This window comes from Neofelis nebulosa, chromosome 11 (assembly GCF_028018385.1).
Source record: "Neofelis nebulosa isolate mNeoNeb1 chromosome 11, mNeoNeb1.pri, whole genome shotgun sequence".
Classification (NCBI taxonomy): domain Eukaryota; kingdom Metazoa; phylum Chordata; class Mammalia; order Carnivora; family Felidae; genus Neofelis; species Neofelis nebulosa.
This window is the reverse complement of record NC_080792.1, coordinates 77515948-77539306: the sequence shown is the minus strand read 5'-3', so window position 1 is coordinate 77539306 and position 23359 is coordinate 77515948. Positions and strand designations below refer to the sequence as shown.

Sequence of the window (23359 nt, the reverse complement as noted above, 5' to 3'; positions counted from 1 at the left end):
CCCCACCGTCTCCAGGAAAGAGAGAGAGAGAGGAAAGAAAGAGGAAGGAAGGAAGGAAGGAAGGAAGGCACATGTGGTCTACCCCAGCCCTCATCTGTGAATAATCCTGGATTCATGAAACACCACGTACTGAATCTGCCAGGGTGCAGCATGCCTGTGTTGAGAGATTGGGGGACGGGAAGCAGATGGGGCAGCTGAGTAAGAGCACTCATTCTCGTCCCTCGAGATCCGAGGGCCATAGATGGTGTCTCAAAACTCAGATACGGAAGACCCATAACTCTGGTTTTCTTGCCGTATTTTGGAGCTGTACTCCAGATCAGCACTGCCTAATAGAAACATAATGTAAGCTACACATGTAATTTAATTTCTTTCTTTTTTTTTTTTTTTTTTAAATGTTTATTTATTTTTGAGAGAGAGAGACAAAGCACGAACAGGAGAGGGGCACGGAGAGAGGGAGACGGAATCCTAAGCAGGCTCCAGGCTCCAGGCTCCGAGCTGTCAGCACCGAGCCCGACGCGGGGCTTGAACCCATGAAGCATGAGATCATGACCTGAGCCGAAGTCGGACACTCAACCGACTGAGCTACCCAGGCACCCCATGTAATTTAATTTCTAATAGTCACTTTAAAAAGTAAAAAGAGGGGCGCCTGGGTGGCTCAGTCGGTTAAGTGTCCGACTTCGTCTCAGGTCTGCTATCACTGTTCCTGAGTTCGAGCCCCACATCGGGCTCTGTGCTGACGGCTCGGAGCCTGGAGCCTGCTTCGGATTCTGTGTCTCCCTGTCTCTCTGCCCCTCCCCCACTCGCATTCTGTGTGTCTCTCTCTCAAAAATAAACATAAAAAAAAGTAAAAAGATATGTATTTGAGTATATTTCTTAATATTATCTAAAATAGATAATATTTTTTCATAGATAATATAGGTAATACTTTTTTGTGGATTTTTGTTTTATATATCATGTAAGTATAAAATCATATGTATACACAGTATGTGCCATATCAGCCTTTAAAACTACATATCTAAAATCTCAAAGGCTCAGAAAATATTTTTCAGAATTTCTTTTTTTATAATCAATATGTTTACTGTATTTTATTATTTTTTTGCTATAGTTATAGTAAGTTTTTGTTTTAATTTAAATCCAAGTCAGTTAATATATAGTATAATAATAATTTCAGGAATAGAATTGTGATTCATCACTTACATGTAACACTCAGTGCTCATTCCAACAAGTGCCTTCTTTTTCAATGTTTTTTTTTTTTTTTTTTTTTTTTTTATTTTTGGGACAGAGAGAGACAGAGCATGAACGGGGGAGGGGCAGAGAGAGAGAGGGAGACACAGAATCGGAAACAGGCTCCAGGCTCCGAGCCATCAGCCCAGAGCCTGACGCGGGGCTCGAACTCACGGACCGCGAGATCGTGACCTGGCTGAAGTCGGATGCTTAACCGACTGCGCCACCCAGGCGCCCCAACAAGTGCCTTCTTAATACCCATCACTCATTTAGTCCATTGCCCCCCTTCCTCCCCCCACAGCAACCTTTGGTGTGTTCTCTGTATTTAAGAGTCTCTTATGTTTTGTCCCCCCTCTCTGTGTTTATATTATTTTTGCTTCCCTTCCCCTATGTTCATCTGTTTTGTATCTTAAATTCCACGTATGAGTGAAATCATATGATACTTGTCTTTCTGTGACTAGCTTATTTTGCTTAGCATAATACACCCTAATTCCATCCACGTTGTTACAAATTCTTTTTTTTTATTTATTTTTTAATGTTTTACTTATTTTTAAGAGAGAGAGAGAGAGAGAGAGAGAGCGAGCATGAGTGGGGGAGGGGCAGAGAGAGGGAGATACAGAATCTGAAACAGGCTCCAGGCTCCGAGCTGTCAGCACAGAGCCCAACGCGGGGCTCGAACCCACGGACCGCGAGATCATGACCTGAGCTGAAGTCAGAGCTTAACTGACTGAGCCACCCAGGCGCCCCTACAAATTCTTTTTGATGGCCGAGTAATATTCCATTGTATATTCCACATCTTCTTTGCCCCTTCATCTGTCGATAGACATTTGGGCTCTTTCCATAGTTTGGCCACTGTCAATAGTGCTGCTATAAATAGGATTTCAACGTACAGTCAATATAAAAAATGTTGATAAGAGGGATGCCTGGGTGGCTCACTTGGTTAAGTGTTTGACTCTTGATTTTGGCTCAGATCATGATCTCGCGGTTCGTGAGTTCAAGCCCTGCATCAGGCTCTGCACTGACAGCATGGACCCTGCTTGGGATTCTCTCTCTCCCTCTCTCTCTCTGCCCCTCCCGCCTCTCTAAATAAATAAATGAACTAAAAAAAAAAAGATGTCACACAAGTTGATACTCATGCATTGTTCAGGACTATGGAGAGATGGCAATGCCAGAGAAGTGCTTTCCTCTGGTGTGGGGTTCTGGAGGGGGAGGGCAAGGAACCACCACCTGGAAGTTACACACTTTTTTTTGTTGTTGTTTTCAGCCCCCCAATTTTTGATATGTGTGTGCAGAAAAGGGCATGAAAGACAAATCTAAAGTGTTAGACTGTGTGGGCTTGCTCCCTGTTCGTAAACCCCTCCCCATAAGCTTTTCAGTATTATTTGAGTTTCTAAGTTGGGAGCGTATGAAGTAAAAATTAACTGGAGATTAAAGATTTGAAACGTACAGCTTGGGGCACGCCAGGGATCACTCCTGCTCATTCCTGTACTGGGTTCTTGAGTCTCCTTGTGAAATGCTTCAAGGTCCCTGGTGGAGACTACAAAGAGGGGGTCTGATGGGCTCCCACTTCTCTGTTGATGTTGACTTCATGGGTGCTGGCCTCCCGACTCCCTTCCCCCGCATCCCAGGCTCCATGGCTCATCGGGGTCTGTCCTGTTCCCTCTGCAGACCCAGCATGTCCGGACTCCACCTGGTGAAGAAGGGCCGAGAACTAAAGAAGGTGGACCTGCACAGAGACTTTACCGTGGCCTCCCCGGCTGAGTTTGTCACGCGCTTCGGGGGGGATCGGGTCATTGAGAAGGTACAGATGGGGTCCTGGCAGTCGGGGTGGGGTGGGGCCCCTCCTCCCAGCTGGAGGGGAGAGAACCTACTTCAGGCTCACATAACTCTGTAGAGAAAGGGCCAGGCCACCCTTCCGTGGGCACTCGCTGAGTGCCACGTGCTGGAATTCATCAGCTTTCTACCCTGTCAACAGCCGGAAGCAACAGGTGCATCACCCCCATTTCACACAAATGGAGACTGAGGTCTGAAAAGACCCCACAGTGCTTTCATGCAAGGGGCTGCTTTCTCGGTTACTGGGGGGGCAGGTCTAAAAGCCCCGCCCTGCCCTTCTGAGGTGTAGAGCTCCTTCCGGGAGAGGAGGCCCATGTACTGAATAACGATAATGAAGGGAAACCGCTACCTGTGGCCATTTAGAATGGCTTTTCGCATCGTTTCCCGTTCCATCGGGTTAAGGCTCTGGGCCACAGACTGGTAATTCCCGTCGTATTCATGGAGAACAAAGATGCAGAGACTTGACATTGGTTGTCCAAAGTCCCGTGGCCAGAGAGGGCCGGAGTCGGGATTTGAACCCAGGTCAGTTTGACCAGAAGGCCTTGTTCTTTTCCACTATTACTCCAGGGTGGTGCTGGGTAATTATAACAACAGCAGCTACTGGCTTTTGAGGGCCTGCTCTGCCGGGCACCCTGGGAACTGCCTTACCTTATCTTACCTCATTTAACTATACACCCCCGCCCCCCACCGAGTCCTGTCGGGCGATATTATTTTGCAGAAGGGGAAAAAGGCCCAGGGAAGGGAGGTGGCTTGCCTGGGTCTTACAGCTGGTCAGTGGCAGAGCTGGGATTTGGACTCTGGTCGTCAGAGTCCAGACCCCACGTCCTCTCTCCAGCGTCCTAAGTGCAGTATTGAGCGTTAGAGACTCCTATGGGCTCCTGAGCCTGGCAGCCAATAGACTCTTCTGCCCTGGAGCCTCAGAGTTAGAAACTCTTGGGCGGGGATCCAGAAGCTACGCTTTTGTCACACTTGCCAAGGGCACTGTGTTGCAGCCGTCCCAACTGATGGTGGCTGGCACGCAGCCCTGGGGAGCCGAGAGGCTGGGTGGCCGCTGAAGGCCTCAGCCGGGAGCTGCCTCACTTTATGACTTTGGACTTGACCGTGGCTTGCCCTTTCCCCTAGACTCCTTGTGGGAAAGCTGCACCTGTGGAGACTAGAACAGCCAGCCAGCCCACAGTGGCCTTCTCCCCTGGCGGAGCTCCCAGAATGTGCTGGGACAAATGGGGCCCAGGGAAACAGGCTGTCCTAGGCTCATCCAGAGCCCTTCCTTCTTGACCAAGCCTCCCTTTGATGATAAGACTGAGACAACCGAAGGCCTGCCATTCTGTCGTTGCTCTCCAGGGGGCAGTTTTGAAAGGAGGGAGCACTGAACCAGAGCCCAGAGCGCTGGGCTCTGTCTGCTGTGGCCACTCATAAGGATATGACACCTGGACTCAGTTTACCTTTCTGTAAAATGGCAGCCATTGCATTCCCCATCTCTAATGAGACTTGTCCTCCCGAGCCTTAAAATTATGTTCTTGCTACGTCAGTCAGAGGTTCGAGGCCATATGCCTGTTTCTTTTTAACAGGAAAACTAGACCTTGGTTTTATTTCTTATAGACCAAGCCAGGAGGCTGGCCAGTCTGAGATCCTTATGTGGGGGTCTGCCTAGTGCCACACAGGAAGTTCAGGCACATTAGGAATGGAAACTGGGACCTTTTCTGTTGCTTTCAGTTGCTGAGGATGGCCGGCGTTACTGCCTTTCCTCCTTACCAAGTCTGGGGCCTTTAACCTCCAGGACGCAGAGGCAGCCAAGGGGGCCAGTTCAGAGCACAGGTCAGAGTGTGCAGGGCTCACGAGTCCCATGCCTGCTACGTACTGGCTGTATGACTTTGAGCAAGTGCCTCGACTCCTTTTTTAATATCTTTAATCCCAAATAGAGATAAGAATACAGCCGCTGTCAAGGGCTGTTGTGAGGATGAAATGAAATAATGCTGGTGAAATATATGGTACTGTAGCTTGGTACATATAAGCATTCAGAAATGTTAAGTGATCGTGATGGTGCCAGTAGAGGATCAAAAATCATTCATTCATCCCATCCTGTCCATCCTGCCCATCTTGTCCATCCATCCATCCATCCACTCATCCATCCATCCATCCATCCATCCATCCATCCATCCATCCACCCACTTACCCATCCATCCAACCATCCATCCATCCATCCATCCATCCATCCATCCATCCATCCATCCATCCATCTGCTCATCCATCCATCCATCCACTCATCCATCCATCCATCCTTCCATCCATCCATCCATCCATCCATCCATCCATCCACTTACCCATCTACCCATCCACCCATCTATCCATCCACTCACCCATCCATCCACTCATCCATCCATCCATCCATCCATCCATCCATCCATCCATCCATCCATCCTTTCATCCATCCACTCATCCATCCATCCACTTACCCATCCACCCATCCACCCATCTATCCATCCACTCATCCATCCACCCATCCATCCGTCCATCCATCCACTTATCCATCCATCCATCCATCCATCCATCCATCCATCCATCCATCCATCCACTTACCCATCTATCCATCCACTCATCCATCCATCCACTCATCCATCCATCCATCCACTCATCCATCCATCCATCCATCCATCCATCCATCCATCCATCCATCCATCCACTTATCCATCCACTTATCCATCCATCCATCCATCCATCCATCCATCCATCCATCCACCCATCCATCCATCCATCCACCCATCCATCTATCCATCCACTTACCCATCCACCCATCTATCCATCCACTCATCCATCCATCCACTCATCCATCCATCCATCCACTTATCCATCCATCCATCCATCCATCCATCCATCCATCCATCCATCCATCCATCCATCCACTTACCCATCCACCCATCTATCCATCTACTCATCCATCCATCCACTCATCCATCCATCCATCCATCCACTCATCCATCCATCCATCCATCCATCCATCCATCCATCCACTTACCCATCCATCCATCCACTCATCCATCCATCCACTCATCCATCCATCCATCCACTCATCCATCCATCCATCCATCCATCCATCCATCCATCCATCCATCCATCCACTTATCCATCCACTTATCCATCCATCCATCCATCCATCCATCCACCCATCCATCCATCCATCCACCCATCCATCTATCCATCCACTTACCCATCCACCCATCTATCCATCCACTCATCCATCCATCCACTCATCCATCCATCCATCCACTCATCCATCCATCCATCCATCCATCCATCCATCCATCCATCCATCCACTCTTTCATCCATCCACCCATCCATCCTTTCACTCATCCATCCATCCATCTATCCATTCCTCCATCCACCCATCCATCCATCTATCCATCCATCCATCCACTCACCCATCCAGCCATCCATCCATCCATCCATCTGTCCATCCATCCAGTCCTCCACCTGACCAATCATCCATCCATCCCCTCATCATCTATTCATGCAGCCAGCAGATTTTGAGCACCTCTCTGCCAGGCTGTGTGCTCTAGAGATTCAAAGAGGTACCTCAGGAGGCTCTGCAGCTGTGAGATGGACACCGGGGTAGCATGCAGCTCCCAGCACAGGTAGGTGTGCAGCTCTGGCCCCTTCCCCATTTTCCCGGTCCAGGTGCTCATCGCCAACAACGGCATCGCCGCCGTGAAGTGCATGCGTTCCATCCGCAGGTGGGCCTATGAGATGTTCCGCAACGAGCGGGCCATCCGGTTTGTTGTCATGGTGACCCCAGAGGACCTGAAGGCCAATGCAGGTACCCGGGCCTTGACTTCTTCCCCTCCCACCACCCCCTGTCCTTACCTGCCCTCTCCTCCTCCATTTTACCTAGGCCACGTCCATCCTGGACCCCAGAGTCCCAGGGTACCTCTCCTGAGCTTGCATTATTTGCCTGTTCTTCATTTAATTAAAAATGCAGGGGCGCCTGGCTGGCTCAGTCAGTTAAGCGTCCGACTCTTGACTTCGGCTCAGGTCACGATCTCACGGTTTGTGAGATCGAGCCCCGCATCTGGCTCTGTGCTGACGGTGCGGAGCCTGCCTGGGATTCTCTCACTCCTTCTCTTTCTGCCCCGCTCACTCACTCTCGCGTTCTTTCTCTCTCAAATAAATAAACTTGAAAAAATGCAAACGGTCAATACTCAAAGTAGAAATCCTATCTTTGAGAAGTGCCCAGTGTTCCATCAGAGTGGTCTTTCTCACCCGGTGGGGCGGGTTGGGGGGGTGGGTTCTTTCTTGCAGATGTATATATTGTGTTTCAACCATTCAGTTTTCTGTTCACTGTTTCTCTATGTCTGTTAGCATAGCTCATTCTGTAAATAACTGTTGGACAAGTTTGCTTTTTTTCCCTGAACCATCACATCCCTCTACAGACTTTTTTCCACACAGTAGCCAGAGTGACCTCTTAGAAACCCAGCCTCAGGCCCTGTCAGCTCCTCCTCGAAGCTTCTGAGGCTGCGGGGCTTTCCCCTGCCCTCCCCCCGAACCTGGAGCAGAGGCCCTGGGCCCTGACCCCGCACTGATGCAGCCTTCTTCTCTCTCTCTCTCTTTTTTAATATTTATTTATTTTGAGAGAGATGAGAGAATGAATAGGGGAGGAGCAGAGAAAGAGGGAGAGAGAGAATCTCAAGCAGGCTCCACGTTGTCAGCATGGAGCCTGATGTGGGAGTCGAACTCATGAACCATGAGACCATGACCTGAGCCGAGATCAAGAGTCAGACGCTTGGGGCGCCTGGGTGGCGCAGTCGGTTAAGCGTCCGACTTCAGCCAGGTCACGATCTCACGGTCCGTGAGTTCGAGCCCCGCGTCGGGCTCTGGGCTGATGGCTCAGAGCCTGGAGCCTGTTTCCGATTCTGTGTCTCCCTCTCTCTCTGCCCCTCCCCCGTTCATGCTCTGTCTCTCTCTGTCCCCAAAATAAAAAAAAAAAAAAAAAAAACGTTGAAAAAAAAGAGTCAGACGCTTAACCGACTGAGCCACCCAGGTGCCTCAGGATGCAGCCTCCTTTTAACTCAGAGGACAGGTTTGATTGTCAGCCCTATTTTATAGACAAGGCAGCGAGGCACAGGGACATAAGTCATTCGTCCAGGGTCGTAGAGCCAGTATGTGGCATGGCAGGATTGGAACCCCAGGCTGTCTGCATCCACAGCCTTATTCTGTGGGGGCTCCCATCACACTCAGACTAAAATTCCACGTCCTCACTCAGGCCAGTTAAGGTGCCTCACAACGTGACTCTGCTGGCCTCCTGGCCCCATCTAGTGCCTCTCACGTTCCATCCCTGGGTCCCAGCCACAGTGGCCTCATCGGTTCCTGGGCTGGCTGAGCTCTTTCCTGTCCAAGAACTCTTGGAACATGCTGGATCTTTTGCTGATGACGCTCCCCCCACTACTTCTCCACCCCCGAAGCTTCTGGCACGACAGGCCTCCACCCCTCCCTGCCATAGCCTTTGAGTCGTGTTCTCCCGTGTGACTTTTACAGAGAGCCCTGGCGTTGACCCCGTTCTGGTGCTATTGTGTTTGTTTTCTTGTTTATCTTCTCAGATAGTGGAGTAAAACCCAGGGACGGGAGGAAGCTTGTCTGACTCCTTACTTTGTAATCTGTGGGCCCTCCCCCATGGCCAATGCTCGTGTGCTCCATAAACACGGGAGGCAGGCAGGCTGGAAGGAATCCACCACTCTTGGGTTTCTTTGCGAGCCAGCACATGAAGTTCCACACTGTTCCTTCTCAGGATCCACAAGAATCCCATGGGACAGGGGTACCAACCCTTGCCTTTGGCTTGAGTCTGGCTTTTCACAGTTCAAAACACTGCCCAGTGAACAACCTCTTACATCATCCTTTGGCTTCGTTCATGAGTAGGGTTTTTTAGGACATATTCCTAGAAGTGGAGTTTCTGGCATAAAGGGCATGACTATTTTGAAATCAAAACATCGCATTGTATTCAGCCTTAAAAAGGAAGGAAATCCAGTCACGTGGTTCAGCGTCAGTGAACCAGAAGACACGATGCTAAGTGCAAGGAACCAGTCACAGAAAGACAAATAGGATCCCACATATATGAGGTCCCTAGAGTTGTCAGATTCGTAGAGACCGAGGGTAGATGGTGGTGGCCAGGGGCTGCGGGAGGGAACAAGGGGAGTAGTTGTTTCATGGGCAGAGTTTCAGATTTGCAAGATAGAAAAAGTTCTGGAGATCTGTTTCATAACAATGTGAATGTGCTAAATCCTCTGGAACTGGACGCTGGAAAAATGAATTCGATGACCCATTTTATGTTTTTTGTTTTTTACCGTGGTTAAAAAAAACATCGTATTGTTGGGGCATCTGGGTGGCTCAGTCAGTTAAGCATCCAACTCTTGGTTTCGGCTCAGGTTATGATCTCACGGTTCGAGAGTTCAAGCCCCACCCCACGCTGGGCTCTGTGCTAACAGCGCAGAGCCTGCTTGGGATCCTCTCTCCCTCCCTCCCTCTCTCCCCACCCCTCTCCTGCTTGTGCTCACTCTATCTCTCTCTCAAAAAGTAAATAAACAAAAATGTAAAAAAAACACATTGTATTGCTTAATGGCAAAACAGTATTAAGATAAACTTTAGGGGCGCCTGGGTGGCGCAGTCGGTTGAGCGTCCGACTTCAGCCAGGTCACGATCTCGCGGTCCGTGAGTTCGAGCCCTGCGTCAGGCTCTGGGCTGATGGCTCAGAGCCTGGAGCCTGTTTCCGCTTCTGTGCCTCCCTCTCTCTCTGCCCCTCCCCCGTTCATGCTCTGTCTCTCTCTGTCCCAAAAATAAATAAAAAAAAAAAAAAAAAAAAAAAAAAAAAGATAAACTTTAAATAGGAATTAATAGGGGCTCCTGGGTGGCTCAGTTCGTTGAGCATCAGACTCTTGATCTCTGCTCAGGTCATGATGTCAGAGTTCGTGAGATGGGGCCCTGAGTTGGGCTCTGTGCTGATGACGTCGAGCCTACTTGGGATTCTCTCTCTCTCTCTCTCTCTCTCTCTCTCTCTCTCGCACACACACACACACACACACAAAATAAATAAACATTAAAAGAGGGAATTAATAGAACACGCCATCCCTTATCCCAACCGTCCCCAAGAAGCTTGCGTCCTTCTTTCTTTAGTCCCTTCCAGACCTTGTCCTGATGCACATATATTTTCACATAGTGAAAGTCACGTTCGGTTTTCTTCAAGTGACCACACGCGTTTGTCCCTTGCTGCCACAGAATCTCGGTCATCCTCTCGGTGGCCGTACGTAGTCCTGCAGTGAACTTCAGCGTCTCAGTTCTTCTTTCCTTTTTGCATTTAATTGCAGAGTATATCAAGATGGCAGATCAGTACGTCCCTGTCCCAGGAGGGCCCAACAACAACAACTATGCCAACGTGGAGCTGGTTGTGGACATTGCCAAGAGGATCCCCGTGCAGGCAAGTCAGATGGAGTGCCCAGTCTGTCTACAGGGGGATGATGCTCTGAACTTCGGAGCAAAAACTCACTCCTGCAGGTTCAGAAGGGAGGGAGGAGCCAGATCGTCCGAGACCCGGAAATCCGGGGCTGATGTGACCCCGGGAAGAGCTTTCCGTGCGTGACAGGAGGGGGATTCTCGAAGATCTTCATTCACACCTCTCTGTGTTTACAGGCGGTGTGGGCCGGCTGGGGCCATGCTTCCGAAAACCCCAAACTCCCGGAGCTCCTGTGCAAGCATGACATTGCTTTCTTAGGTAGAGTATGTCTCCATCAGATACGCGGGAATCGGGGCATTCACGGGATGGTCTGCTGGGTCAGGCTCTCTTTCCAGTGTAGCCCTGCAAGGTGGGGGTCACTTTACATTCCCACCTCACCCTTTCATTGTCACGAGGAAGCAGGGCCGGCCGGTGGAGGGGAGGTTGGGCAGCCCAGGGACATAGGAGGCATTACCACGGGTACCGCCGCGGAATGATGCTGGAGCGAGCGGAACCCTCTGCTCATGCTCCTGCTGGTACCGAGATCCCAGCCACGTTCAGATTTCTGACTGGGTTCGGAGGTCACATTTCTGATAAGCCCACACCTTTCTTGGGCTGTTCTCAGGGCTTTGTAATGTCCTGGCATCTTAGGACCAGAGTCCCTCATCGCTATAGCTTTTTAGGTAAAACGATACTCTCTATGGCATCTGTTTGTTATAGGATATGTATTTGTAAACTCTGTGTGTGCAGGTACGCTGTTGGCCATCTTTGCATGATTTGGGGGAATCATTTACCATCCACACTAAATCCCCGTGCTGCTTCTTATCTCTGGGCCTGCAACACACACTGTATGAAGCAACTCAGGGCAAATCAGCACCTGACATTCCACGGGTCTGCTTAGTGACCCAGGCCTGTTTATGTTTTCTCTATCTATTGTCTTTGGTTGACCGTCACGTGGGACCCTCATTATCCCTTAGCTCCTCTGGAGGTTGATGAGCCAGCCCAGCAAACTATAGCCCATAGGCCAAGTCCAGATCACTGCCTGCTTTTGTAAATAAAGGTTTATTGAAACACGGCCCTCTCATTCATTTATTTATTGCCTATGGCTGCTTTTGCCCAACATTGGCAAAGTTGAATATTCATGACAGAGACAGGCAGACCCGCAAAGCTCCAAATATTTTCCATCTGGATCATTATAGGAGAAGTTTGCTGACCTAGGGTCTAGTTTTCAGAGGTGCTAGCTTGGCCCTTTGGTCTAACTCTTTGGCTTCTTCCCGACAAGTGAATTTTGCGCATGCCACATACCTCAGGTTGTAACTCAGATCAGGTTTACAGTCCACATGTGCTAAAAATGGCAAACTTCATCCCCATCTGATGAAGTAGCAGACCGATAGATTTTTTTTCCTTCCCCAACTTGTTGTTACATTCCTTGAGAGCTAGGACCTGAGTACTTGTCTTCGTGCATTTGGTTGGCACGGGGCTGCAAGGGGCCATTGACTAACTCGATTCTGCCTCGCCCTTTGTCCCTGATCCCTCAGGCCCTCCCAGTGAGGCCATGTGGGCCTTGGGAGATAAGATCGCCTCCACCATTGTGGCCCAGACGCTGCAGGTCCCAACACTGCCTTGGAGTGGAAGTGGTAAGTGACCTGAGCCTCACTCTGCGGGGAGCTCTGCCACCCTATCTGCCCAGAAGGGGTGATAGGAATATGCTTTTTTCTTTTTATCCTTATCATTTAAAAAATTTAAAATGATGAAACCAATGGTACAGTTTCATTGCAGACAGCTTAGAAAATCTAGAATTACACAAAAGAAATAGAAATCATCCACAATCCTATGCCCCAGTGTCAAACGTCTGTTACAGCCCAAGAGCCTACCTTTCCGGCCTTTTTTTCCCCAGGCATGTCTTTTAAAAAGCCAGAGATCTTGTACTGACTACTCTGTGACTTATTTTTTTTCTTACTAATCCTTCTTTGTCAATAAGTACACTTTACAACATTTAAAATATCTGCATTGGACTTTATCGTAGAGAGGTGCTTACCATAATTAACAGTTCTCCACAGTTATATATTTAGGTTGTTTCCAGCTTATTTCGTTCCAATTTTTTGTTTTAAGAGCTAACAGTAATGGAGCCTTGACAGTCTTATAGCTCAATCTCGATGTAGTTTTTTTTCTTTTTTTTTTTTTTTCAACGTTTTTTTTTTTTTTATATTTATTTTTGGGACAGAGAGAGACAGAGCATGAACGGGGGAGGGGCAGAGAGAGAGGGAGGCACAGAAGCGGAAACAGGCTCCAGGCTCCGAGCCGTCAGCCCAGAGCCCGACGCGGGGCTCGAACTCACGGACCGCGAGATCGTGACCTGGCTGAAGTCGGACGCTTAACCGACTGCGCCACCCAGGCGCCCCAATCTCGATGTAGTTTTTAATCATTTCCTTAGGATGAATTCCTAAGGAATCCTAGGATAGAATTTCTGGGATAAATTAAAAATGAACAGGAAACAAAAAAATCTAGGATAAATTAAAAATGAACAGGAAACAAAAAAATCTCAGGAGTTTCCTCTTCAATCTGATTTTCTTGCTCAAAGACAGCGAATTTGGGATGGAAAGGGTTTTAGAAAACAGCGATTCACATGCAAATGACATCCGTGGGTAGAGTTGGAATTTTTTTTCAGTTCAGGTTAATATGATTGTTCTTGGTAGACTCAGTCTGGATTTCTTAAGTTTGATTTCCCTTTCGAGGTCAAGTCAGTCCTTAGGAAAATTAAAAGCCACTGTGCGAAGCTGAAGGACTGTGTACGTGGTTGGTCCAGAGGCCAGGTCTCGAGAGGCTTATGGTGAGGAAAGGCCCTGTGGTTTCCGTATTATGTATCTCCACTATCCTCAGGAGGATTCAGCTTTTTTTTCTTTTTTTTTTTTTTGTTTTTTGTGACTCTCCAGGTCTGATGATGGAGTGGACAGAAGATAATCTGCAGGAGGGGAAAAGAATCAGTGTCCCAGAAGACATTTACGACCAGGGTCGTGTGAAAGATGTGGAGGAGGGCCTAGAGGTAAACATGGGGCTGGGAGGTCAAGGTGCTGGAGGCTTCTCATCATCCTGGAAACAGTCTACCTTCTAAAGGGGTCTGTTTGTCCTTCGCCCCCAGGTGGCAGAGAAAATTGGTTTTCCCTTGATGATCAAAGCTTCTGAAGGCGGTGGAGGGAAAGGAATCCGGAAAGCAGAGAGTGCTGAGGACTTCCCAATCCTTTTCAGACAAGTGAGCCGTTCTTGCTGAGTGTTTGGGAATTGTGTGCACTTCGTTGTTGGCCGCCAGATTCTTTTCATTTGCGTTACCGTGTCAGAAGTCAAGAGGACGTGTGCGGGAGCTGGAATATTGCTCTGCTGTCTTCCGAAGCAAATGTGTACGTTTTTACGACACACGGAAGTCCGTGGTTCGTGTTGATCCCCACGCCATTAACTTAGATGTCCGATTCTGTGAATCCTCGTGACTTTAAATGATTTCAGAGAAGCAGGGCCAGAGTATCTATCGGCTTGTGACTATAGTTGTCTCTCGAAAGACGGGACATTGCGTATGTTTTGGTAGTCTTGGTGTTTTTAATGTTTCTAGGTGATTGACTTTGGTTGTAGGAATGAACTGTGTATCTGCTTATTTGTAGCTGGGTTTTCACTTTGCCAACATTATGCCCTATTGCAGCTGCCCGTTGGCATTGTCTTTTTTTTTTTTTTAACGTTTATTTATTTTTGAGACAGAGAGAGACAGAGCATGAATGGGGGAGGGTCAGAGAGAGAGGGAGACACAGAATCTGAAATAGGCTCCAGGCTCTGAGCCGTCAGCCCAGAGCCCGACACGGGGCTCGAACTCACGGACCGTGAGATCGTGACCTGAGCTGAAGTGGGTCGCTTAACCGACTGAGCCACCCAGGCGCCCCGAACCGTTGGCATTGTCTTAAAAAAGGTAGGCTGATGATCTTCCCATTCTTTTTAAAGACTTTTTTTGAAGATTTCTTTTTTAAAAATGTTTATTTATTTACTGTGTGTGTGAGAGAGGGAGGGGCGGAGAGAGTGGGAGAGAGAGGATCCGAAGCAGGCTCCACGCTGTCAACGCAGAGCCCGATGTGGGGCTCAGTCCCGCAAACTGTGAGATCACGACCTGAACTGAGATCAAGAGTCGGACACCGAACTGAATGAGCCACCAGGCCCCTCAACCTTTCCATTCTTAACACGACTATTTTAGTATTTCTAGGGTTTCTTCCAGAACTTGTTCCCGTGCGTGTTTGAAAGAGTTGCATTCATTCTGCCCGGTGTTTTGTTCTATGTTAAAAAAAAATTCCAAGTTGTAGATCATGGACATTTTTCCCATGTTGTTCCAGTCTTGACGGTTATTTTGATGACGTGCCAAGAAGGACTTAGAGGGCGCGTGCATTTACCAAAACGGGTCAATAAATTGCTTTCTAAAAAGGTTTACCAGATAAACAGCTGTGGGCAGTGTGTGAATGTTCTATAACATAGTGGTTTCGCTCTCACGTGATTCCATTGGGCTGAACGGGTTTTTGGGGTATTTTGGGGGGAAGAAGTTCTATTTACAGGAAAGTTGTGAAGGTGGTAGAATTCCCATCTACCCTTCAACTGGTTTCCCGCCTTTATCTTCCGTCAGCCGTGCTACATTTGCTATAACTAAGAGATCAACAGTGATACGTTTCTATTACGTGAACTCCAGACTTGATTCAGAGCTCACCAATATTCCCCACTAATCTCTTCTTTCTGTTTCAGGATCCAGTCCTGGAGCCTCTATTACATTTACGAGTCATATAGGTTCTAAAGCTTTTCCCCCCCTTTCTTTAAAATAGACGTGGGGCGCCTGGGTGGCTCAGTCGGTTGGGTGTCCGACTTCAGCTCAGGTCATGATCTCAGGGTTTGTGAGTTCGAGCCCCACTTGGGGGCTCACCGCTGTCGATGGAGGGCCTGCTTCGGATCCTCTGTCCTCCGCTCTCTGTCCACCACCACCTCCCCCCACGCTCTCTCTCAAAAATAAATGAAAACATTAAGAAAAAAGTCTTTTAAAATAGGCATTGCTTCTTAGAGTGGTTTTTAGTTTGCAGCAAAATTGAGTGGGAAGTGTAGAACTCCTGCATACGCCCTGTCCCCACACATGCCCAGCCTCCCCCAAGCGTTTTTCTTTTGATTACGTGAGTGCAGTATGAAACTGTTCTTATACAAACATCCGAACACTTTTGGGGTATATTAAACATAAAAAAGGAAAATTCTTTTTTTTTTTTAATTTTTTTTTAATGTTTATTTATTTTTGAGACACAGAGAGACAGAGTACGAACGGGGGAGGGGCAGAGAGAGAGGGAGACACAGAATCAGAAGCAGGCTCCAGGCTCCGAGCCATCAGCCCAGAGCCCGACGCGGGGCTCGAACTCACGGACCGCGAGATCGTGACCTGGCTGAAGTCGGACGCTCAACCGACTGCGCCACCCAGGCGCCCTGTGGAAAATTCTCTTTTCATCACCACCTCTAAACTCCTCCCCCTTCTCAGATGTAACTAGTTAGCGGTTGGGTTGGTTCCAGCACTTTGACAGTATATACTTTTGGAAAAACATTTTTAAAAGATTTTTTAATTTTTAAAAGTAAGCTCTACACCCAATGTGGGGCTCGAACTTACAAACCCGAGACCAAGAGTCACGTGCTCTACCGACTGAGCCAGCCAGGTGCCCCTGTATCTACTTTTATATAGACAGTCATACGGTTCTGTTTTATTATTTTTTGTATTATAAGTGGGGTCATCCCCTATATAGCTGCAGCTTGCTTTTTAAAAAAATTTCTTGGGGCGCCTGGGTGGCGCAGTCGGTTAAGCGTCCGACTTCAGCCAGGTCACGATCTCGCGGTCTGTGAGTTTGAGCCCCACGTCAGGCTCTGGGCTGATGGCTCGGAGCCTGGAGCCTGTTTCCAATTCTGTGTGTCTCCCTCTCTCTCTGCCCCTTCCCCGTTCATGCTCTGTCTCTCTCTGTCCCAAAAATAAATAAAAAACGTTGAAAAAAAAAATTAAAAAAAAAAAAAATTTCTTAGGGGTGCCTGGGCAGCTCAGTCAGTTAAACATCTGACTCTTGGTTTCAGCTCAGGTCACGATCTCCCGGGCTCATGAGATCAAGCCTCGTGTCGAGCTCTGCCCTGGCAGCACAGAGCCTTGCATGGGATCTGTCTCCCCCTCTCTCTACTCCTCCCCTGCTTGCTCTCTATCTTGCTCTCAAAATAAATAAAAAAGTAAAACGAAACTTAAAAACTTTTCGTAGGCATCGTTAAACGGGACCACTGATTTTTATATCGTCATTAAGACTTGCTGGACGATTGGCTTTAAGCCACCAAAAGAATGAAGTGAGAGAGTACTATTTAAGAAGGAGGAAAAGAACGTGGCAGGGTAGCATGTTTCGGTCCTGTTTTTATCCCAAGAACATTCCGTGTGCCGTGTGTGTTCCTGAGTGTGCCCCCGGCTCTCACCAGCACATTGACTTAACCAGTTAACTCTTAACCACAGTCACTCTTAGCACATTAAACTCTAACACGCACCCAAATCTTAACAGCACATTATCTTTCGGAGATGGGGTTGTGGGGAAATTGCCCTTGTTCCATTATAGACTTTTGACAATATCGGACTTAAAACATCAAGGAGAAGGGCATGTCTCTGAGAGAGGTAAAACAAAGCTAAGAGATCAGCAAAATCGTGGACGTATCTTCAGAGAACTTCGCGCTCCAGCCCTGGTCCCCCGGGGAAGAGTGAGCCACTCTGCTGTCCCCCCAGGTGCAGAGTGAGATCCCGGGCTCCCCGATCTTTCTCATGAAGCTGGCCCAGCACGCCCGGCACCTGGAGGTCCAGATCCTCGCCGACCAGTACGGGAACGCCGTGTCTCTGTTCGGGCGTGACTGCTCCATCCAGCGGCGGCATCAGAAGATCATCGAGGAGGCACCGGCCACCATCGCCACACCGGCTGTGTTCGAGTTCATGGAGCAGGTGAGCTCTGCAGAGCTGGGGAGGGGGGTGGGTGGCGCGGGGCGGACAGCCGCAGGGAGAGCCGTCTCCACCCAGCCAGCAAAAGCGCCCTACAGTTCGCGTTGCCAGAGCGGGGTGGGTGCCCGTGAAGACACGGTCGGCGGGGTGAGAGCCATCGTAGGGAGTGTGATCCCTGAGGTCCCAAAGGAGCTCCCACACAGCAGGCCCTCAGTATTTGGTGCGGGGAACTTATAAGCCACTATTGAGACAGTCCAAGAAAACCACTGGAAACCCTTCGGTGTCCGTTTCTGTGCAGTGTGCCGTCCGCCTGGCCAAGACCGTGGGCTACGTGAGCGCGGGGACGGTGGAATACCTCTACAGCCCGGATGGCAGCTTCCACTTTCTGGAGCTGAATCCCCGCCTGCAGGTGGAACACCCGTGCACGGAAATGATCGCCGACGTCAACCTGCCGGCCGCCCAGCTACAGGCGAGGAAATGGGCTCCGGGCCCTGGGGTTTCTTCCGCCTGGGGTGGGGGCCCTGTCCGGCTCATATCGGCCCTTCCCGACTCTGTCTTGACTGGCCGTCCCTGGGGAGTGACTGGTTTGTTGCGGGAGTAGCCCTGAGAACCACACAGGCTGAGAAGCTTCTGAGAAGTGGCTCGTCCCCTTTGTCTGGCTATAGACCTCTTTGAGAAATGGGCAGAAGCCTGTTGAACTTCTCCCTGGGAAAAAAACTATTTTATACAGTTCCAGGGCATTTGCGGACCCCCTGTACCCGTTCATAGTCCCTCCCAGAGAAGTGTGTCTCAACCTTTTTTTTTTTTTTTTTAACTTTTCAAAAAAGTTTATTTATTTTTGAGAGAGAGAGCACGAAAGGGCCAGAGAGAGAAGGAGAGGGAGAGGGAGAGAGAGAGAGAATCCCAAGCAGGCTCTGCACCGTGAGCGTGGGGCCCATTGTGGGGCTCGAACTCACGAACCGCGAGATCATGCTCTGAGCCAAAATCGGACGCTTAACTGACTGAGCCGCCCAGGTGCCCCTCAGCCTTTTTTTTTTTCATTACAGCTCCCTTCAGGAGCCTTTGTAGATACTTTTCCCCCTAATTCCTCCCCTTATGAAATTTTAACATCACAGATATACCTGTTTTTACTGTAGATACATCCACATCTTACGCATACAAAGAGTAAGATGATTTCATCCCCAAGAGCAAATATTTGCCCCCTTGGGGGGCAGTATCACCCCCGTCGAGAACTTGTGACCCACAGTTAGGAACTCCTGCACCAATGGGAACTCAAATTTGTAAAATATGTGTGTCTTTCCTTTCTTTCCTTGCTTCCTCCCTCCACCAGCATTTTTATTGTTTTTCTATTTTGCGGGGTTTTGTTTTTTGTGTTTTGTTTTGTTTTTTAAACATTTTTATTTATTTTTGAGACAGGGAGAGACAGAGCATGAACAGGGGAGGGTCAGAGAGAGGGAGACACAGAATCTGAAACAGGCTCCAGGCTCCGAGCTGTCAGCACAGAGCCCGACGCGGGGCTCCAACTCACGGACCGCGAGATCGTGACCTGAGCCGAAGTCGGCCGCTTAACCGACTGAGCCACCCAGGCACCCCTGTTTTTGTTTTTTTTTAGTTTGGGAAATTTCAGGAATGTTGCAAGGACAGTGCAATTAACACCCACCCCCTACCCCTCAGTCCACCAATTGTTAGTCTCTGCCATGTTTGTGTTGTATTTGTGTGTCTGTTTAATTTTTTTTCAGCTTAACTTTTTTTTAATGCTTTATTTACCTTTGAGAGAGAGAGAGAGACAGAATCCGAAGCAGGCTCCAGGCTCCGAGCTGTCAGCGCAGAGCCCGACGCGGGGCTTGAACCGATGAACTGTGAGATCATGACCTGAGCTGAAGTTGGTTAAGCAACCAATTGACCCACCCAGGCGCCCCGCAGCTTATGTTTTTGAGTGATGTTTTGACTTGAACCTTCATGGCACTTTGCCTCTAAATCCTTGAGTCAAAGGAACTCCCAAGAATAAGATCATTCTAAAAAAAAAGATCATTCTGGCACAACACCACCAGAAAATGATGACGCTTGGTAAAGCACTGATGCCACCACACGTCTATCTAAAATGAAGAAGTATAAAATTAAAAAATTGGTAAAATTTAGGGGCTCTTGAGTGGCTCAGCCAGTAGAGCATCGACTCTTGATCTCAGGGTCATGAGATCAAGGCTCCCGCATTGGGCGTGGAGCCTACTTAAACAACAACAAATTTATACAATCTAATACCATTAAGAGTTTCCCCTCTGTTCTAGTAATCTCTTTTTATGGCTATTTTTTTTGCTTACTTTAAAAACCCAGGATCCATTCCCGGACCTCACATTCTGTTTCACCGCCACAACTTTTGAGTCTCTCCTCTGTCCTCAGACATACTTTTTTGTTCTCCATGTTGGTGTTTGAGAAGAGTTCAGGCAGAACGCCCCTCAGTGTGGATTTGTCTGATGGCTTCTTCCTGGTGGAAAAGTCCCGTAAGGGTTTTGGCAACTTACCACCTAGGCGGGCGTTGGGCCCTTCTTAGTGCATCTCATCAGAAAGACCCAGGAGGTTAAATTTGTGTCTTATACTCATTCTGCAGGCTCAGGTTCCTCTGAGTCCTTTTAAGACCTTTAACTGGGGCCCCTGGGTGGCGCAGTCAGTTAAGCGGCTGACTTCGGCTCAGGGCGTGATCTCACGGTTCATGAGTTCCAGCCCCGGGTCAGGCTCTCTGCTGTCAGCACAGAGCCCACTTTGGATCCTCTGTCCCCTCCCTCTCCGTCACCCTCCCCCCACCCCTGCTGGCTCTTGCTCTCTCTCTCAAAACGGATAAATAAAAACTTTAAAAGTAGTAAAACCTTTAAGTCTGCAGCTGGCCGCCGTTATATCTCCCCTTGCACGGATGGCACCCGGAGTCTGTAACTTTTATTTGACGCACGGGTGTTCTGGTGGCGTGAGGTGGTTTTACGAAAGTGGCTGCTTTTCCTCGGGGGACGCTGTTTGCTCCCTGGGGGCGGAGTCAAGCCTCTTGCCTTTTTCTTGCTTTGCTTCTCCTGCCACCGCAGCCACAGTGATGCACGCTCAGGACGTGCTCGGTATCCCTGAAATCGTTCACTGCGCCTCTTCCTCCGTGGCAGTGCGCTCGGTGTTTGGGGGCCAGGGTTCCGGTGGGGCTGAGGCTCACGGGGCGTGGATCTCTTCCTTCCAGATTGCCATGGGGGTGCCCTTGCACCGGCTGAAGGATATCCGGCTTCTGTACGGAGAGTCACCATGGGGGGTGACACCCATTTCATTTGAAACTCCTTCTAACCCTCCGCTCGCCCGAGGCCATGTCATCGCGGCCAGAATCACCAGCGAGAACCCAGATGAGGCAAGTTGGGAGGTTCCCCACCCCGCGTCTGCCGTCTCCAGTCTCCCAGTGTGGGACACATCCCAGACGTTAGCCTCGGATGAGACGCCCAGGCTTCCCAGGGTACAGACAGGCGTGGGGAGGCGCACCGTTTGGTCGGGGGTGAGCCCTTCATGCGTCTCATTGGTCACTTACATGAGGGTTACCCCACCGGGCATTGTTGCCCTGCACTACAGCTCAACGGGTTGAGGAAGGGTTTTGTGCCTGGGACCTGCTGAGGCCGTGGCCGGGCCCCCTTGTTGGACTCGAAAGGCCACACCCATTTCGGGGATGAGCAGCCAGCCTTGGAACCCGGGGCCTCGGTTTTCTGGCCCCACGTACTCTCTGCTACAGCGTAAATGGAGTCTGATCCCCCGTGAGGAGTTCCTTTGCGACTTGTTCTTCCGTGCGCCTTAAAAATCAGCCAGCTGGCATCTGTCCCACTTGACGTAGTTGCTCACGGTTGATTGTCACATGAGCTCCATAAAAATTTACTGCAGCCTGATTGTTCCATGATTACACTCAAGAAACCTGGGGCAAGAGGTTTGTCTCCCCCCCACCTCCCTTTTAATGAAAGGATTGTAAGGTGTGGTAGCGCTATTCATTTGGCATCTTGGGCTGCAAACAGCCGACTCTGGTGGTGAGTAAGGAAAATGGGAGGTTTTCAGGGGGATGATGCCTGGGAGGGCGGAGAACCAGGTGTGGAAACAGCCCAGGCACCTGAAATTCTCCAGCTCCCACCTCCAGGTACCTGTGGCCCAAACGGATGCCTCCATTATGTGCGTCAGAAGCCCTGATCACAGCAAGCCAGGGTCCATGTCCCCTCCCCCCTTACCAAAATTATTTTCAGGGGGATGGGATGGGCCATCCCCCACCCCCCCAATAAGTGTATTCGGTGTGTGTTAGCGTTAGATTGCTTTATCTGCTGGAATTTTCATAATCCAGAGTTCAAAAGCTTTTTATTACTGACAATGTCAAGCTGACAAAATCAGAATGTATTTTCATTCCACTCCATCATGAGCAACGTTCACCCATATCGCATCTGTACTTCCTCCGCGCGCACCCCCCCCCCCCCCCGCCCCAGCCCATCCAACTGGGTTATTTATTTTTATAGCTTTTTTAAAGTAGAGATTACCTGCACGCACTGACGTGTGGACAAGGGTAGATACACCCACACCCGCAATGGGAGATATCAGTGTTCTGTTGATGACGCTAAGCTTTTAGTTGTGATGGGTATTCTTGGGTTTTCCTAGGATTTAATTCTGATGCACATTTGGCCGGAGTGATGATTTTTTTTTGTTTGTTTGTTTGTTTTTTCCATTTTGCTTTTTCTGCCCGGGCTCCAGGGGTTTAAGCCAAGCTCCGGAACGGTTCAGGAACTGAATTTCCGCAGCAACAAGAATGTGTGGGGTTATTTCAGCGTGGCTGCTACTGGCGGCTTACATGAATTTGCGGATTCCCAGTTCGGGCACTGCTTCTCCTGGGGAGAGAACCGGGAAGAGGCCATTTCGTCAGTATCTCCCTCCTTCCCTCCTCCTTTCCCTCCTTTCTTCGGGAAACTAAAAGTTAACCTGTGGCTTCAGATGCAGCAGCACCAGGAGATAAAGGAGGCGAATCACCCAGCAGACCCTGTGTCAAATACCCTTTGCTAAAATCCAAGAGCGAAGTCTGCCCTCTTCCTGTGTCCAAGATCCGTAAAAGCCAGTGAGCTCACCAAGGCCATTTTGGTCTTGGGATCATTACAGGTCGCATATAAAAGGTGCCAAGTACTATAGCTTTAAAAAAAAAAAAAAAGCTTGTGGGACTTCTTTAGATACAAACCTTTTAGGTAGGTCCTGGAGAAACGCCCCTTGACAAAGGGGCTCCCGAATCCCGAAACACCCACATCTTAAAATTTCTCCTGCCTTGCCCCGAGCACAGAGAGGTAAAAACCAGCTCACGTTGTGATTAAACCTTCTCGTGTGGATGAATAACTGTCCTTGAGAGTGAAAAGTCCCAAAGACATTGCAGTCATTCTGTCTCAAAGGCATTAAAATCAGGGTGCCTGGCTGGCTCAGTCGGTATGGCATGTGACTCTTGATCTCAATGTTGTTAACTTTGAGCCCCACGTTGGGTGTAAAATTGAAGGGGGAGGAGGAAGGCCAGCCATCCCAGCCCATGCCGATGCAAACGGCCTGTGGCTTGCGTGTCCCATGCTGTGAATGACCAGTATCCATTTCAACAGAATTCAGAGGGAAGAATTTCAGCATTTCTTATGGCCGCCAGAGTCCGGTGCCGGGGGCGGCGGGGGGGGTTCAAGGGTGCCAGTTCCCCCAGGACTGAGGCTTTCCTAGGATTTGGGATTTCTCACTGCTACAATTGGGTGTGTCCTGAGCAAATTGGAACAAGTGGGTCACCCTTGAGCCCAGTAGCTCGTCTCGTACATGCAGATTCCAGTGC

General features: G+C 49.3%; 1 protein-coding gene across 1 annotated transcript in view; it reads left to right on the top strand.

Annotated features, from left to right (window-relative positions):
• ACACB (acetyl-CoA carboxylase beta) overlaps positions 1-23359 on the top strand; it is a 111203-nt gene that overhangs the window by 26465 nt on the left and 61379 nt on the right. The window contains exons 3-13 of the mRNA XM_058691036.1: positions 2893-3025; positions 6731-6869; positions 10405-10514; positions 10727-10808; positions 12068-12166; positions 13463-13572; positions 13669-13779; positions 17323-17532; positions 17828-17998; positions 20741-20902; positions 22267-22430. Of these exons, the coding sequence (XP_058547019.1) occupies positions 2893-3025; positions 6731-6869; positions 10405-10514; positions 10727-10808; positions 12068-12166; positions 13463-13572; positions 13669-13779; positions 17323-17532; positions 17828-17998; positions 20741-20902; positions 22267-22430 (1491 nt within the window). The remainder of the gene's footprint in view (positions 1-2892; positions 3026-6730; positions 6870-10404; positions 10515-10726; positions 10809-12067; positions 12167-13462; positions 13573-13668; positions 13780-17322; positions 17533-17827; positions 17999-20740; positions 20903-22266; positions 22431-23359) is intronic.